Raw genomic sequence first — 17,479 nt, 5'->3', positions numbered from 1 at the left:
AGGATTCACCATGGATGATGGGACTTGCAGTACCTTCACACACTTCATGAGATCACTGTGACCCTCACCAACGACTGAGTAAGATCGAGCTTGGCACTCAAAGCCACCATAACCCACTCTACATCTAGGGGCTGTTTGGAGGAGGATGGACCATGCACGATGGGATTCGCAGTACCTTCAATAACTGATAACTGATAAAGAACACCTTTGCCACACAATGCCTTTCTCAAATAACCCAGGCAGCGCCGGGTCCCCAAGCTAGTAATAAATAAAAGATAGAGTCTCTGAGAAAATATAAACAAAGGCCCACCATAGTTCATCAAAGCAAAACAAGTCAAAGGACTTTTTGAAGGCAATCCTTACGCTAACAGAAGATCTTTCATCACCAACGGCAATTATTTCCACGTTGCCTAAATGAAGAATAGCTGCCAGTATTTTGAAAACATCCATCTGGAAATCCTCCTTAAGACCTAAAAGAAAGACAAATAAAAGTAGGTGTTGCAGGACTCTGGAAATATAAATCCAAAGATATTCTGGGATCATCACAAAGGCAGAAAAAGCTAAAAAAAATGTGCAAAACTACAACTCCCATAAGTCTATGGTATTGAGCCATAAGGGTTTTTTCAAAGGAAACTAAGTTGACCTACCAAGAAGGCAGAACGTCCTCTGAGTTTCTATCATATTTGCTCTGTCATCCACTCCTTCAATCACAGAGTTTCCACCCATATTTGTATAATTAAATTCTTCAGCACTTGCTGCAGATGAAAAGGAAAGGGTGTTAAGATGGAGTGATTAGAATAATCTCTCTGAAGTGACAAATTACTGCAGTCCGATGATATAATATTAGCAAACCCATGAACTTTTCTAGGTAGAAGAGGAAGTCGTAGCTATATGACTTGGAGGAAATATATTAAAATAATCACTGGATTGCTGTGAGTTTTCTGGGCTGTCTAGCCATATTCCAGAAGCATTCTCTCCTGACATTTTGCCTGCATCTATGGCAGGCATCCTCAGAGGTTGTGAGGTCTGTTGGAAACTAGGAAAGTGCAGTTATGTATCTGCGGAATGTCCAGGGTGGGAGAAAAAACTCTTGTCTGCTTGAGGCAAATGTGAATGTTGCAATTGGCCACTTTGATTAGCATTTAATGGCCTTGCAGCTTCAAGGTCTCGCCGCTTACTAACTGAAGATAAGCTAATGTTAGACCACGCAGGAAGCAGCCAAACCTTGAAATTGCAATTGGCCACTTTGATTAGCATTTAATGGCCTTGCAGCTTCAAGGTCTGGCTGCTTATTGCCTGAAGATAAGCTAATGTTAGACCACGCAGTAAGCAGCCAAACCTTGAAGTTGCAATTGGCCACTAAATGCTAACCAAGATGGCCAACTGTAACATTCACACCTGCCTAAAACAGACAAGAGTTCTTTCTCCCACCCTGGACATCATTCCACAGATATATAAACCGCACTTGCCTACTTTCCAACAGATGTCACAACCTCTGAGGATGCCTGCTATAGATGTGGGCAAAACGTCAGGAGAAAATGCTTCTGGAATATGGCCAGACAGCCCGGGAAACACACAGCAATCCAGTGATTCCGGCCATGAAAGCCTTGGACAATGCAAAATAATCATTGTTTTTTTTATATGTCTTCAAGATTATTTCAGTTTATAGTGACCCTCTCCTAGAATGTTCCTGGCATGATTTATTCAGAGATAAATAAGAGAATGCACAAAAAAGGATTGACAAAAAGAGAAAGAACCTCAATTTGTCAGATTTAAGTCTGGAACAACATTATATTGTCAGTGTAGATCCATATAGGAGCCCCTGATGGAACAGCGTGTTAAACTACTGAGCTGCTGAACTTGCTGACGGAAAGGTCTCACATTCGAATCTGGGGAGCAGGGTGAGCTGCCGCTGTCAGCCCCAGCTTCTGCCAACCTAGCTGTTCGAAAACATGCAAATGTGAGTAGATCAATAGGTACTGCTCTGGTGGTAAGCTAACAGTGTTCCATGCAGTCATGCCGGTCACATGATCTTGGAGGTGTCGACGGACAATGCCGGCTCTTTGGCTTAGAAATGGAGATAAACACCAACCCCCAGAGTTGTACAGGACTGGACTTAATGTCAGGAGAAAACTTTTAACTTTACAGAGACCAGTGGTTCTCAACCTGGGGGTTGCCTAGCCATTTCGGAGGAGTCGGGAGGCTGCCTCGGTTGGCCCCGCCCCAAGGGCACCGGCCAGGTGAGGGCTCCTTCGCACGAGGCCTGGCCTCGCGCAAAGCCTGCCTCACCTGCCGCACACTCTCACCATCCGGCAAAGGCGCGAGGCAGGCGAGGGGTCAGAGCTGAATTGGTCGTAGGTACTGCAAATACCATCATCTGTTTTCCATATTCCCCCAAATATATTGTTTTTGTGATTAATCACTATGCATTAATTATGTTCAATTTATGACAATGAAATTTATGACATCCTGCATATCAGATATTTTCATGACAATTCATAGCAGTAGCAAAATTAAAGTTATGAAATAGCAACATAAAGAATTTTATTGTCGGGGGTCACCACAACATGAGGAACTGTATTTAGGGGTCACGGCATTAGAAAGGTTGAGAACCACCTACCTAGACCCATATAATGCAGTTAAAAAATCAGGTGCATTATTTTGATAAATGAATATATTCCTTGATTTGTACTTGGCTAGAAGATTCCACTAACATTTTTTAAAAAAAGAACCCCATCTGGTGGACTATGCGTCAAAGGGTTAAATAAATCAATGAGAAAAAAATAAAATAAATCTATTGAAACATACCCAGTTTAAGATGTTTAAATTCTGGTCTCCGAGCAGAGGAGCACAACTGATAAAATATGTGGTAATTTCTTTCGTTCTCTGACTGTCAGTGAAGGAATGAAGATCAAATATTAAAAAGATAGCAACAGATAACCTGTCCCCGCTTCTATAATGTATGTAAGTATAAATAAATGCTTCGGGACAGATGCTTGGAAATGAGCAACTTCCCAGAACACAACAAGCAGGTTTAATCTGAGGCATAAAGTTATGTCTTAACAACACAAAAAGAAAAGGGAATTTAGGACACTGGTGAATTTGAAGAAACAAAAGGAAAGAATGCGAAAGGCACCACAAAGCCTGCAATACTGTGTGCCAAAATCGTTGCTGGAATAACTGCTTCAGTTAAATATTAACACTTGAATAATAATGCCTCTAAGGATCATAGAATCATAGAATCCTAGAGTTGGAAGAGACCTCATGGGCCATCCAGTCCAACCTCATTCTGCCAAGAAGCAGGAATATTGCATTCAAAGCACCCCTGACAGATGGCCATCTAGCCTCTGTTTAAAAGCCTCCAAAGAAGTAGCCTCGGCTTCACCACACTCCAGGGCAGAGAGTTTCACTGATGAACAGCTCTCTCTCACAGTCAGGAAGTTCTTCCTAATGTTCAGATGGAATCTCCTTTCTTGTAGATTGAAGCCATGGCTCCATTGTGTCCTAGTCTCCAGGGAAGCAGAAAGGAAGCTTGCTCCCTCCTCCCTGTGACTTCCTCTCATATTTATCCATGGCCCTCATCATGTCTCCTCTCAGCCTTCTCTTCTTCAGGCTAAACATGCCCAGCTCCTTAAGCCGCTCCTCATAGGGCTTGTTCTCCAGACCCTTTATCATTTTAGTTGCCCTCCTCTGGACACATTCCAGCTTGTCAATATCTCTCTTCAATTGTGGTGCCCAGAATTGGACATAATATTCCAGGTGTGGTCTAACCAAGGCAGAATAGAGCATGGGGAGCAGGACTTCCCTAGATCTAGACACTATGGTCCTATTGATGCAGGCCAAAATCCCATTGGCCTTTTTTGCCGCCACATCACATTGTTGGCTCATGTTTAACTTGTTGTCCATGTGGACTCCAAGATCTTTTCCACACATCCTGCTCTCTAGCCAGGCATTGTCCCCCATTCTGTATCTTTGCATTTTGTTTTTTCTGCCTAAGTGGAGTATCTTGCATTTGTTCCTGTTGAACTTCATTTTGTGAGTTTTGGCCCATCATCTCTCTAATCTGTCAAGATCGTTTTGAATCCTGCTCCTGTCTTCTGGAGTCTTGGCTACCCCAATTTGGTGTAGTCTGCAAACATGATGATCATGCCTTCTTACCCCTCATCTAAGTCATTAATAAAGATGTTGAACAGGACTTTTTTGCGAAATGTTAAGAGGGTGGGGGCCGATCTAATATTCCTGGGGAGGGCATTCCACAACTGAGGGGCCACCGCTGAGAAGGCCGTCTCTCGTCCCCGCCAGTCGAGTCTGTGAAGATGGCAGGACCGAGAGCAGGGCCTCCCCAGAAGATCTTAAATTCCTAGACGGTTCATAAGGAGAGATACATTTGGACAGATAGGCAGGGCCGGAACCATTTAGGGCAGTGGTTCTCAACGTGTGAGTCTCCAGATGTTTTGGCCTACAACTCCCAGAAATCTTAACAGCTGGTGAACTAGCTGAGATTTCTGGGAGTTGCAGGCCAAAACACCTGGGGACCCACAGATTGAGAATCACTAGTTTAGGGCTTTATAGGCGAAATGAAGATCTTGAGCAGGACCGGGCCCAGGATGGAGCCCGCTGATAGCACTCTGCTCGTCATTTCTTTCCAGGATGAAGAAGAGGAAGCCTTGGGGAGAATCGCCCTCTGGGTTCGTCCATTTAACCAATTACAGATCCACCTCACCGTAGTTTTGCCTAGCCCACATTGGACTAGTACCAATTGAAGACGTAGACACTGTAAACAAGTAGATTTTGTGCTAAATATGCAAAAATAGCTACTTCCTTTACCTGAAACACTACTTTGCTTGAATGCTGTAATTAAGCAACAGTTACGTAACACAAGAATCCACTTCTCTAGAATCTGGGCACTTTGCTGTATACCAAATTATTTCAGCTTCTATAAGATAGTAGAGACGTTGCCTCAAGTCAACAAAGATGCAATGAAAGGACACAGCTTTTACCAACCTGAGACACAACTCTGGATTTCTCAAGTAAGTAAGTTCTCATATTGGCGCCAATGATCTGATACCGCTTATCAAAACTAATTTCCATGTATTTTCCAAAGCGACTGCTGTTGTCGTTACGTGTGGTTTTGGCATTACCAACAGCCTATTAAAAAAAGAAATATAATTTCAATTTATTTATACTGCATTTAGATCCTGGCAACACACCGGCAGAAGCAAATATGTCATTACAGTATCAAAAAATGATATTTCGGGTCTCAACATTTCAGTAATTCATATGACATCTGGATTTGTCTACACGAGAACATTCAAGATCTCCTTGAACCACTTCTCACCTGAATGGCATTTTTGCTGCTATTTTGGTTTCAAACATCGGAAAGATAAACCACGCTACACATTCAAGAAAGACCAAATCAACATTACAAGCTATTAGTTGTGTTATCAATTTAGTAAGTCCTTACAAAGTAGTGGCTCCTTTACAAACCATTACAAACTGGTGCCTTCCTTACAAATTGGGTGGCATCTTTACAGATTGGTGGCATCTTTACAACTACATTTATTATTTTACTTTATTGTTGTTGTTATTATTACATTTATTATTTTACTCTATTTATTATTGTTATTATTATATTTATTATTTTACTCTATTTTTATTGGAAGGGTACGCAAGCACATTTACATTGAAGAAGGTCAGAATGGTTTCGATCACAGTATCCTTCTGGGGCGCCTCATGGACATGGACATGCTCTGCAGTAGCTCTGATCCTTTCTTGAGGGACGGTCCCAGAAGGTGTTATTGGGTGACACCTGTTCGGCCCCACAACCGTTGTTGTGTGGAGTCCCACAGGGTTCAATCTTGTCCCCGATGTTATTTAACATCTACATGAAGCCGCTGGGGGAGATCATTCGGAGTTTCGGAATGAGATGTTATCTCTACGCAGATGATGTCCAAATCTGTCACTCCTTCTCACCTGTCACCAAGGAGGCTGTCCAGACCTTGAACTTGGCTGCTGTGTCGGACTGGATGAGAGCTAACAAATTGAAATTGAATCCAGACAAGACAGAGGTCCTACTGGTCAGTCATAAGGCCGAACAGGGCATAGGGTTACAGCCTGTGTTAGACGAGGTTACACTCCCTCTGAAGACGCAGGTTCGCAGCTTGGGAGTGATCCTGGACTCATCGCTGAGCCTGGAACCCCAGGTCTCAGCAGTGGCTGGGAAAGCTTTTGCACAATTAAAAAACTTGTGCGCCAGCTGCGCCCGTACCTTGGGAAGTCGGATCTGGCCACGGTGGTCCACACTCTTGTTACATCCCGATTAGATTACTGCAACACACTCTACGTGGGGTTGCCTTTGAAGACTGTTTGGAAACTCCAACTAGTCCAGCGGGAGGCAGACAGATTACTCACCGGAGCTTCATACAGGGAGCACACCACCCCCCTGTTGTGTCAGCTCCACTGGCTGCTGATCCAATTCCAAGCACAATTCAAAGTGCTGGTTTTGACCTACAAAACCCTATACGGTTCCGGTCCAGTGTATCTGTCCAAACGGATCTCCCGCAACGTCCCACCTTGGAGTCTAAGATCTTCTGGGGAGGCCCTGCTCTCGACCTCGCCTCTATCACAAGTGAGATTGGCAGGGACGAGGAGCAGGGCCTTCGGTGGTGGCCCCTCACCTGTGGAATTCACTCCCCGGGGAAATTAGATCAGCGACTTCCCTCCTTTCCTTTAGGAAAAAATTGAAAACATGGATTTGGGACCAGGCATTCGGCCAATCTGGCAGATAAAGAAAGGACTTTGATGATGGACAGGAATTGACTAAGTGGAATGGATTAAGGAACTCTGAAAGATGAACGCTGAGCATGAGATTAGTTTTATTGATTGTGTTATGTACCGATTGTTTTTAACTGTGATAATTGTTTTAACTGCTGTTTTGTACGTTTGTGTATTCTGTATAGGCATCGAATTGTGCCTTTTTTGTAAGCCGCCCTGAGTCCCCCCTCGGGGGTTGAGAAGGGCGGGGTAGAAGCACTCAAAATAAATACATAAACAATAAATTAGAGTCGAACAGTCTTATCTTAAATTACAGTTTTATGCAAATATTCAAAACCATTTAACCTGATGCCTCAATTAATGTAATTTTATTGGTATCTATTTTTATTTTGAAATTTACCAGTATCTGTTGCATTTCCCACCCTCGGCTTATACTCGAGTCAATACGGTTTTCCAGTATTTTGTGGTAAAATTAAGTGCCTCGGCTTATATTCGGGTCGGCTTATACTCAAGTATATACAGTATACAAAACCTCCAAAAGTTGTTCATAATTTACCTCTGTTATTGGATTGGATGCCAGCACTTTATCCTCCACTTGCGCGTTGCTAGTAGACCTACTGACGGTTGCAAAGTATCTCATTGCATATCGAGCCGAAACTGTCTTCCCAGCTCCTGATTCTCCACTGACTATAATAGACTGATTCTTGTTGTTCCTGAAGCCAAGGAAATAATGACATGTTACTCAGGATATCTTCTGATTAGAGATGGGGAGTTAAAGGGTCTCATGCTGGCATGTGCTTATGTCCAGTGAGTGCTCGGTTAGGCAGCAATTCTATTGAGACTTATATAAAATAATTTCAATTGTTTTAACTTTTTAAATGGAGAGGTGGGGAACCTTACTTCAGTGGTTCTCAACCTTCCTAATGCCATGACCCCTTAAGACAGTTCCTCATGTTGTGGTGACCCCCAACCATAACATTATTTTTGTTGCTACTGTAATTTTACTCCTGTTATGAATCGTAATGTAAATATCTGATATGCAGGATGTATTTTCATTCACTGGACCACATTTGGCACAAATACCCAATACACGCAAATTTGAAAACTGGTGGGGTTGGGGGAGGGGTTGATTTTGTCATTTGAGAGGTGTAGTTTCAGGGATTTATAGTTCACCTGTAATCAAAGAGCATTTGGAACTCCACCATCGATCGACTTGAACCAAACTTGGTACACAGAACTCCCATGACCGACAGAAAATACTGGAAGGGTTTGGTGGGCATTGACCTTGAATTTTGGAGTTGTAGTTCATCTACATCCAGAGAGCACAATGGACTCAAACAATGATGGATCTGGACCAAAATTGGCACAAATACTCAATATGCCCAAATGTGAACACTGGTGGAGTTTGAGAGAAATCAGCCTTGACATTTGGGAGTTATAGTTGCTGGGATTTATAGTTCACCTACAGTCAAAGAGCATTCTGAACCCCACCAGTGATAGAATTGAGCCAAATTTCCCACATAAAACCCCACTACAAACAGAAAATACTGTGTTCTTATAGTCTTTGGTGACCCCTCTGACACCCCCTTGCGACCCCCCCAGGGGTCCTGACCCCCAGGTTGGGAAACACTGCCTTACTTGATAGTAGAAGGATTGCCATCAAATTTCTCAATGGGGCGGGTGAAGCTAAGGGAAATCCCTTTAAGTGTCAAATCTGTAACTAAAGGCAATTCACATCCCAATTGCTCCCCTGCCCTGCCCCAAAGTGCCACAGGAACAGAACTAAAAATCTTAAGTCTCCCATAGAATGGAACCACATCAAGTTTTTTTTTATCATGTCAGGAGCGACTTGAGAAACTGCAAGTCGTTTCCAACTTGCGTGAGAGAATTGGCCGTCTGCAAGGACGCTGCTCAGGGGATGCCCAGATGTTTTGATGTTTTACCATCCTTGTGGGAGGCTTCTCTCATATCCCTGCATGGGGAGCTGGAGCTGACAAAGGGAGCTCATCCACGCTCTCCCCAGATTTGAGCCTCTGATCTATCTTCAGTTCTGCTGGTACAAGAGGCTCCTGTCAAGTTTAAAACTGCTAGACTTGTGTAGTGTGTAGGAGACGCCTTCTTGAACCTTGCAAAGGAAACCCAGACTATAAAATGCCAACTAAATCTACTTTTTAGTTGCAGCGCCCAAACACGAATCAAGGAGCATGAAAGGCACTGCAGACTAATTAAACCTGGGAAGTCAGCCATAGTAGACCACTTGATGAACCAACCTGGACACGGCATATTACTTGAGGACACAGAAATGCTGGACCACTCTCACAACCACCATGTCAGACTACACAGAGAAGCCACTGAAATCCACAAGAAGCATGTGGACAATTTCAACAGAAAGGAGGAAACCATGAAAATGGACAAAATCTGGCTACCAGTATTTAAAAATTCTAAAATCAGGACAGTAAATAAAGAGCAACATTCAAAAAGCAGGGGAATTCCAGATAGGAAACAATCAGGGCCAGCTAACACCTCCCAACAAAGGATTTCCCCAGGCAGGAAGCAGCGAGGCTTTGAAGCTCCAAGGCTTTTCAATGCTAATCCAGGTAGCTAATTGCAACATTCACACTTGCCTCCAACAGACAAGAGTTCTTTCTTCTATCCTGGACATCCCATATATATATAAACCTATTTACCTCACAACCTCTGAGGTTGCCTAGGTGAAACGTCAGGAGAGAATACTTCTGGAACATGGCCATACAGCCCAGAATACATGGTCATACAGCCCAGTAAATCTACCTTGCCATCTGCTTGTAAGCTTCTTCTGCAACAGCAAATATATGCGGATCCATATCTCCCATATTCTGTCCACTATATGCATGAATAATGGCATCTCCATATATAGGCAGCTGTTTGTAGGGATTCATTGCAACTAAAATTATTCCTGTGGATGATATCACAGGAAAACAAAGTTATAAGATCTGCATAAAATGAGTTTTGTCACTAATAAATGCCAAATGAATGAAAGTTTATTTACCACTGTAGGTATAGATCAGCCTGGATTCCACAAAGCGAACTTTGAGATTGTGTAGTACAGCAGGCTCATGGAGATAACTAAGCGCCGTGAGATCATTTTCACCAACAAGTATGTCAGGGTTTCGCAAAGGAGGCAACGCCTTGGGATCCACTGGAAAATCCAATTCCTATAGGCAAGTAAAACATTAAAATTATTTTATTTATCGTGTCAGGAGCGAACCAAAACAGTTGTACTGCATTAAAAACAAACAAACAAACAAACAAAACACAAAGTTTGCAAGATTGGTATTCTATTAAATGTGCTTTGACCAGTATCTGGCCACTTGGAGTGCCTCTGGTGTTGCCGCAAGAAGGTCCTCCATTGTGCTTGTGGTGGGGCTCAGGTTGCATTGCAGCAGGTGGTCAGTGGTTTGCTCTTCCCCGCACTTGCATATCGTGGATTCCACTTTGTGGCCCCATTTCTTAAGGTTGGCTCTGCATCTCGTGGTGCCGGAGCGCAGTCTGTTCAGCGCTTTCCAGTCTTCTGTGTGCCCAAGAGGGAGTCTCTCATTTGGTATCAGCTATTGATTGAGGTTCTGGGTTTGAGCCTGCCACTTTTGGATTCTCGCTTGCTGAGGTGTTCCAGCAAGTGTCTCTGTAGATCTTAGAAAACTATGTCTTGATTTAAGTCGTTGACGTGCTGTTGTTGTTGTTCATTCGTTCAGTCGTCTCCGACTCTTCGTGACCTCATGGACCAGCCCACGCCAGAGCTCCCTGTCGGCCGTTACCACCCTCAGCTCTCTCAAGGTCAGTCCAGTCACTTCAAGGATGCCATCCATCCATCTTGCCCTTGGTCGGCCCCTCTTCCTTTTGCCTTCCACTTTCCCCAGCATAATTGTCTTCTCTAGGCTTTCCTGTCTCCTCATGATGTGGCCAAAGTACTTCAACTTTGTCTCTAGTATCTTTCCCTCCAGTGAGCAGTCGGGCTTTATTTCCTGGAGGATGGACTGGTTGGATCTTCTCGCAGTCCAAGGCACTCTCAGAACTTTCCTCCAACACCACAGTTCAAAAGCATCGATCTTCCTTCGCTCAGCCTTCCCTAAGGTCCAGCTCTCACATCCGTAGGTGACTACAGGGAATACCATGGCTTTGACTAGGCGGATCTTTGTTGCCAGTCTGATGTCTCTACTCTTTACTATTTTATCGAGATTGGACATTGCTCTCCTCCCAAGAAGTAAGCGTCTTCTGATTTCCTGGCCACAGTCTGCATCTGCAGTAATCTTTGCACCTAGAAATACAAAGTCTGTCACGGCCTCCACGGTTTCTCCCTCTATTTCCCAGTTGTCAATCATTCTTGTTGCCATAATCTTGGTTTTTTTGACGTTTAGCTGCAACCCGGCTTTTGCGCTTTCTTCTTTCACCTTGATTAGAAGGTTCCTCAGCTCCTCCTCACTTTCGGCCATCAGAGTGGTGTCATCTGCATATCTGAGGTTGTTAATGTTTCTTCCAGCAATTTTTACCCCAGCTTTGCATTCATCCAGCCCCGCACATCGCATGATGTGTTCTGCATACAAGTTAAAAAGGTTGGGTGAGAGGATGCAGCCTTGCCGTACGCCTTTCCCAATCTTGAACCAGTCTGTTGTTCCGTGGTCAGTTCTGACTGTTGCTACTTGGTCCTTGTACAGATTCCTCAGGAGAGAGACAAGGTGGCTTGGTATGCCCATCCCACCAAGAACTTGCCACAATTTATTATGATCCACACAGTCAAAGGCTTTAGAATAGTCAATGAAGCAGAAGTAGATGTTTTTCTGAAACTCCCTGCTTTTCTCCATTATCCAGCGGATATTGGCAATTTGGTCTCTCGTTCCTCTACCTTTTCTAAACCCAGCCTGAACATCTGGCAACTCTCGCTCCATGTATTGCTGGAGTCTTCCTTGCAGGATCTTGAGCATTACCTTACTGGCATGAGAAATAAGGGCCACTGTACGGAAGTTGGAGCAGTCTTTTGCATTTCCCTTTTTTGGTATGGGGATATAACGTGCTGACGTGCTGGCTGATACCCAAACAGGGGATTAGCTGGAGATGTCACTGCCTTGGTCCTTTCACTATTGGCTGCTACTTCCCAGCAGATGTCAGGTGGTGCAATACTGGCTAAACAGTGTAATTTCTCCAGTGCTGTAGGGCGCAGACACTCCGTGATTATGCGGCATGTCTCATTAAGAGCCACATCCACTGTTTTAGCGTGGTGAGATGTGTTCCACACTGGGCATGCATACTCAGCAGCAGAGTAGCAAAGCTAAAGGGCAGATGCCTTCACTGTGTCTGGTTGTGATCCCCAGGATGTGCCAGTCAGCTTTCGTATGATATTGTTTCTAGCACCCACTTTTTGCTTGATGTTCAGGCAGTGCTTCTTGTAGGTAAGAGCACGGTCCAGAGTGACTCCCAGGTATTTGGGTGCGCTGCAATGCTCCAGTGGGATTGCTTCCCAGGTAATTCTCAGAGCTCGGGGTGCTTGTCTGTTCTTAAGGTGGAAAGCACATGTCTGTGTTTTAGATGGATTAGGGATCAGCTGGTTTTCCCTGTAACAGGTAGTAAGAGCACCTAAAGCTTTGGAGAGCTTCTGTTCTATCATCTCAAAGCTCCCTGCTTTAAAATTGATAAACAATGTTTATTGAACTAAGTCAAGAAAGCCATGACCCAGAATTTGCAAGAGCTGTTGATGACAGGGCAACTTGGAGGTTTTTCATTCACAGGCCATAATCTAAATGAGGACAGATAACATCAACAAATTGGAAAGAGGGGGAGTCAGGGATGCTCACTTGATCTCATTGTAATTATACAGATTGTCAAACAAGCAGTGGCCTTGAAAACCTATGGAGAAAAATAAGGCCCTTAAGTGCATATGTTCAAGTAGTATATCACAGTGTGTACTAGTATATTTCAATAACTTCATTTATTTCTCTCACCGTTCCATCTTCAAGCACTAGATGAAGTACGTTGTCTCCAGTCTTATAATCTGCTGTGATTTCAGCCGACTGCCAAACTTCATCATTATCAGGGATCCAGACTCTATTATACTATGACAATAGATAACAAACAATTCATCTTAACAAGGAGAATTGTTATTAATATATTTCTTAATTTTGTTGTCACATAACCACAATACAATCAAAAAGGTAATCAGGAATTCAAAAGGAGCATTTGCATATCAATCTAAGAAAACACAGAACACAATTCTTACACCCAACTGTGAGAAACTATAAGATAAAGGTAAAGGTAAAGGTTTCCCCTTGACGGTAAGTCTAGTCGAGTCCAACTCTGGAGGGTGGTTCTCATCTCCATTTCTAAGCCGAAGAGCCGGCGTTGTCCATAGACACCTCCAAAGTCACGTGGCTGGCATGACTGCATGGAGCACCCTTACCTTCCCGCCAGAGCAGTACCTATTGATCTACTCATATTTGCATGTTTTCGAACTACTGGTTGGCAGAAGCTGGGGCTGACAGTGGAAGCTCACGCCACTCCCCGGATTCGAAGCTGTGACCTTTTGGTCAACAAGCTCAGCAGCTCAGTGCTTTAACCCACTGTGCCACTGGGGGCTCTTATAAAGTTTATAAAGACTTAAAATAGTGTATAACTGCTAAAATAATATATAAATATTAAAATAAATACAGCGTTCCTACTTCGCGGATTTTCACTTTTTGTGGGTGGTTCTGGAACGTAACACCCATGATAATATATAACAGTGTGGACTCACAACCCAGTTCAAAGCAGTTGTTGTGGGATTATTTGTCTTAATATTCTGGGTTATGTGACTGTCATGTGGCTAGCATGACTGCATGGTGTACTGTTACCTTCCTGTTACCGTTGCCTTTTCCCGCTGAAGTGGTAGCTATTTACTCACACTTGCATGTTTCCAAACTGTTAGGTTGGCAGAAGCTGGGGCTAACATCAGGAGCTCACCCCGCTCCCCAAATTCCAACCACTGACCTTTCGGTCAGCAAGTTCAGCAGCTCAGCAGTTTAACCCGCTGCACCACCAGATTAGAATAAATTTACTCTTGTGGCTTCTCTTCTAAACTGAAACATGTTGAACAGGGAGCTGGAGTAGAAAGGATATCAGATGCACAAATTTGCCGAAAGAATAGGATCAAATGCAAACTGAAAAAATATTTTGCTGTGATGCAGCAAACTATTGTGATGTGGAGTGCAATGTTATTCTAGAAGAGATAACTAAAAAGACAGATGATGATTGTACTCATTCACTCAATCACTGTGTTGGCCTTTTCCAGATCTTTGTTACTGATGACACTGTATCTCATTCTTTCAAAAACTCATTTGAAGAAAAATTATTGCTGACATTATTGTACTGAAGCACAGAGATGTCATTAAACAGCTAAATAGCACTACAGGAGCATGTGAATCTTGTAGAGTTTTGCTGAAATATAACACCGCCTGAGTTCTGTGAGTGCAGCATTTTTCCGAATGAAGCAGAGAGTGTTTGAGGACCGGGACATCCGTAGGGAGACCAAGGTGCTTGTTTATAAAGCTATTATCCTCCTAACTCTGCTATATGCCTGCGAAACGTGGACTGCCTACAGATGTCAACATTGACATTGAAATTCAACAACGCCTGAGCTCTGTGAGTGCATCATTCTTTCGAATGAAGCAGAGAGTGTTTGAGGACCAGGACATCCGTAGGGAGACCAAAGTGTTTGTTTATAAAGCTATTGTCCTCCCAACCCTGCTATACGCCTGCGAAACATGGACTGTCTACAGACGTCACATGCAACTCCTAGAACGATTCCATCAGTATTGCCTCCGAAAAATCTTGCAAATCTCTTGGGAAGACAAGCCGGGAAATGTCAGCGTGCTGGAAGAAGCAAAGACCACCAGCACTGAAGCGATGGTCCTCTGCCATCAACTCCACTGGACTGGCCACGTAGTCCGGATGCCCGACCCAAAGCAATTGCTCTACTCCGAACTCAAGAACGGAAAACAGAACGTTGGTGGACAGGAAAAGAGATTTAAAGATGGGGTCAAAGCCAACCTTAAAAACTCTGGCATAGACACTGAGAACTGGGAAGACCTGTCCCTTGAGTGCTCCAGCTGGAGGTCAGCTGTGATCAGCAGTGCTGCAGAATTTGAAGAGGCACGAATGGAGGGTGAAAGAGAGAAATGTGCCAAGAGGAAGGTGCATCAAGCCAACTCCGACCAGGACAACCTTCCACCTGGAAACCAATGCCCTCACTGCGGGAGATGATGCAGGTCAAGAATAGGGCTCCACAGTCACCTACGGACCCACTGCCAGTACACTGATACTACTCGGACAACGAAGGATCGCCTAAGTAAGTAAGTAAAGTGCTGATCAATTTTTTAAAGCAATTTTCTTCTTCAGACATGCCATAATAGAATAAGAGATGGAGCTTTCCCTTTTTATAATCACCAAGGCCCACACTCTGCTGGCTAGCTTCCCGTCATATTTATATAACCAGCTGACTGGCTCCCACACAGCCAACTAGTTCAGAAATATGTTTTCACTCAGTTGCCATTTCATAAAAGCAGTTAGTGCTTCTTGTGTAAGCGGCTGAATGGATGACAAAAATGTACTGTTGTTATTGTTGTTGCTATTGGCGTACCTCAGTTAAAGCCCGGGTAAAAGGGATCTGCTGCAATAGGTTTGAAGATACAACTTCCAACATACTTCCAAATATTATTCTAACTAGATCTAGTTATAAAACAGATAATTCCCGGTACCTCCATTGGTAAATGTAATGAGCCACCTCGAGATCAATGGACCCTGCCTTACAAGTAAACACAAAGCTGTGTACTTTTGTATTGAGTCACTCATCCTCCTCTTTCCCCACCTCCAGATAAAGACTTTCGTCCACTACTCATGGGATGACGAATACAAATGAGCAAAGAATATAAATTAAAATATCAGCTTTTTACAAAATGGTTTTACACCTCTCCAATATAAACAGTGGATGTGGCTCTTAAAGAGACATGCTGCGTTATAACAGGATACCTACACCCTACGCCGCTGTATATTACTGTATATAATTCATTTACTGTATATACTCAAGTATAAGCCTAGTTTTTCAGCCCCTTTTTAGGCTAAAAAAAACTCCTCGGCTTAGACTCGAGTCAAGGTTATTTATTATTTTACTTTGCTATTAGTATTATTTTTATTACATTTATTATTTTACTCTATTAATATTATTACATTTACATTATTTTACTCTATTACTGTTATTACATTTATTATTTTACTATATTATTATTACATTTACATTATTTTAGTGTATTATTATATTTATTGCATTTATTATTTTACTCTATTATTGTTATTATTACATTTAGTACTTTATTATTATTACTATTATTATTACATTTACATTATTTACTCTATTACTTTTTTATTACATGTTATTCCATTTATTATGTTATTCTATCATTATAGGTAATAGGTAAGCACATTTATATTGAAGGAGGTTAGAATAATGGTTGAATCAGAGTTGGGCAGTCTTATCTTAAATTACACTTTTGTGTAAATACTCAAAAACATTTAATTCCTGTCCAAATGTATCTCCTTCTACGTCCCACCTCGGAGCTTAAGATCTTCTGGGGAGGCCCTGCTCTCAGCTCTGTCTTTGTCTCAAACACGCTTGGCGGGGAAGAGGGACAGGGCCTTCTTGGTGGTAGCCCCCCGCCTGTGGAATTTGCTCCCCGGGGAAATTAGGTCATCGTCATCCCTCCTCACCTTTAGAAAAAAAAGGTTAAAACGTGGCTGTGGGACCAGGCCTTCGGGCAATCAGGTTAAAGGACAATTGATAATGTTTGACTATGGCATGAAAGAGTATTTAAATAAGTTAAGCGGAGTAATCATTAGTAGCTGGCTAGCTGAACAGCCACCAGGCAGGCAATAGCTAATCAGAGTGTAAGTATATGGTTTTAATTTTTATTGATTAATGTTCATGTTTAATTGTTATATTTGTTATTCTGTATTTTATGAGGCGGCATTGAATTATTGCCAATTGTAAGCTGCCCTGAGTTCCCCCAGGTTTTGAGAAGGGCGAGGTAAAAATGTTCGAAATAAATAAATAAATAAATAAACCTACATTTTTCACCCTCGGCTTATACTCAAATCAATACATTTTTCCAGAGTTTTTTGTGGTAAAATTAGGTCCCTTGGCTTATATTCGGGTCGGCTTATACTCGAGTATATACGGTAATTCGAGAATTACTGTATATAATTCGAGTATAAGCCTAGTTTTTCAGCACATTTCTGTGCATGTTGTAACTCCACATTTCCTTCGGGTCCATGTCTTTTCAACGCTGAATTCCATCCTCAATCTTTCAACTTGCTTTTCAGGGGATTGTATACACCTGCCTTGGTTTGCGCTTGTGAGACTGTGCCAAGAGGCCCTTCCTCATTCCACCTGACCAGTTCAGCGCAGGCACAGAGTCTCCCTCCTGGTCTGGCACAGGAGTTGTGCTCTCTTTAGCTTTCCTTCTCTTCCTCTTCGGAGACAGGATTTCCTCATCGCCTGGACAGACACCTGACCCGGTGCCACATTCTTGTTTGCTAAACTTTCTAAGGAGAAGTGTTACATGTCTTCCGCCTCAACTTTGCCCAACTCCATATGGCAGGAAAAATGTATTTTCCCCCTTGCCACTCCCTTTTTTGCTCTGAGTCCACC

The 17,479-nt window shown here is 42.9% G+C and overlaps 1 protein-coding gene across 1 annotated transcript in view; it reads right to left on the bottom strand.

The window, feature by feature from the left end:
* Positions 1 to 17,479, bottom strand: part of MYO5C (myosin VC) — a 91,394-nt gene that overhangs the window by 70,484 nt on the left and 3,431 nt on the right. Inside the window, exons 2-9 of the mRNA XM_060755568.2 lie at positions 12,747 to 12,857; positions 9,803 to 9,968; positions 9,565 to 9,709; positions 7,331 to 7,487; positions 5,005 to 5,148; positions 2,809 to 2,890; positions 648 to 755; positions 364 to 470 (exon numbers count right to left, since the gene is read on the bottom strand). Coding sequence (XP_060611551.2) covers positions 364 to 470; positions 648 to 755; positions 2,809 to 2,890; positions 5,005 to 5,148; positions 7,331 to 7,487; positions 9,565 to 9,709; positions 9,803 to 9,968; positions 12,747 to 12,857 — 1,020 coding nt within the window. The remainder of the gene's footprint in view (positions 1 to 363; positions 471 to 647; positions 756 to 2,808; positions 2,891 to 5,004; positions 5,149 to 7,330; positions 7,488 to 9,564; positions 9,710 to 9,802; positions 9,969 to 12,746; positions 12,858 to 17,479) is intronic.

Source organism: Anolis sagrei, chromosome 9 (assembly GCF_037176765.1).
Source record: "Anolis sagrei isolate rAnoSag1 chromosome 9, rAnoSag1.mat, whole genome shotgun sequence".
Taxonomy (NCBI): domain Eukaryota; kingdom Metazoa; phylum Chordata; class Lepidosauria; order Squamata; family Dactyloidae; genus Anolis; species Anolis sagrei.
The sequence above is the reverse complement of the archived record's forward strand: the minus strand, read 5'-3'. Positions and strand labels throughout refer to the sequence as shown.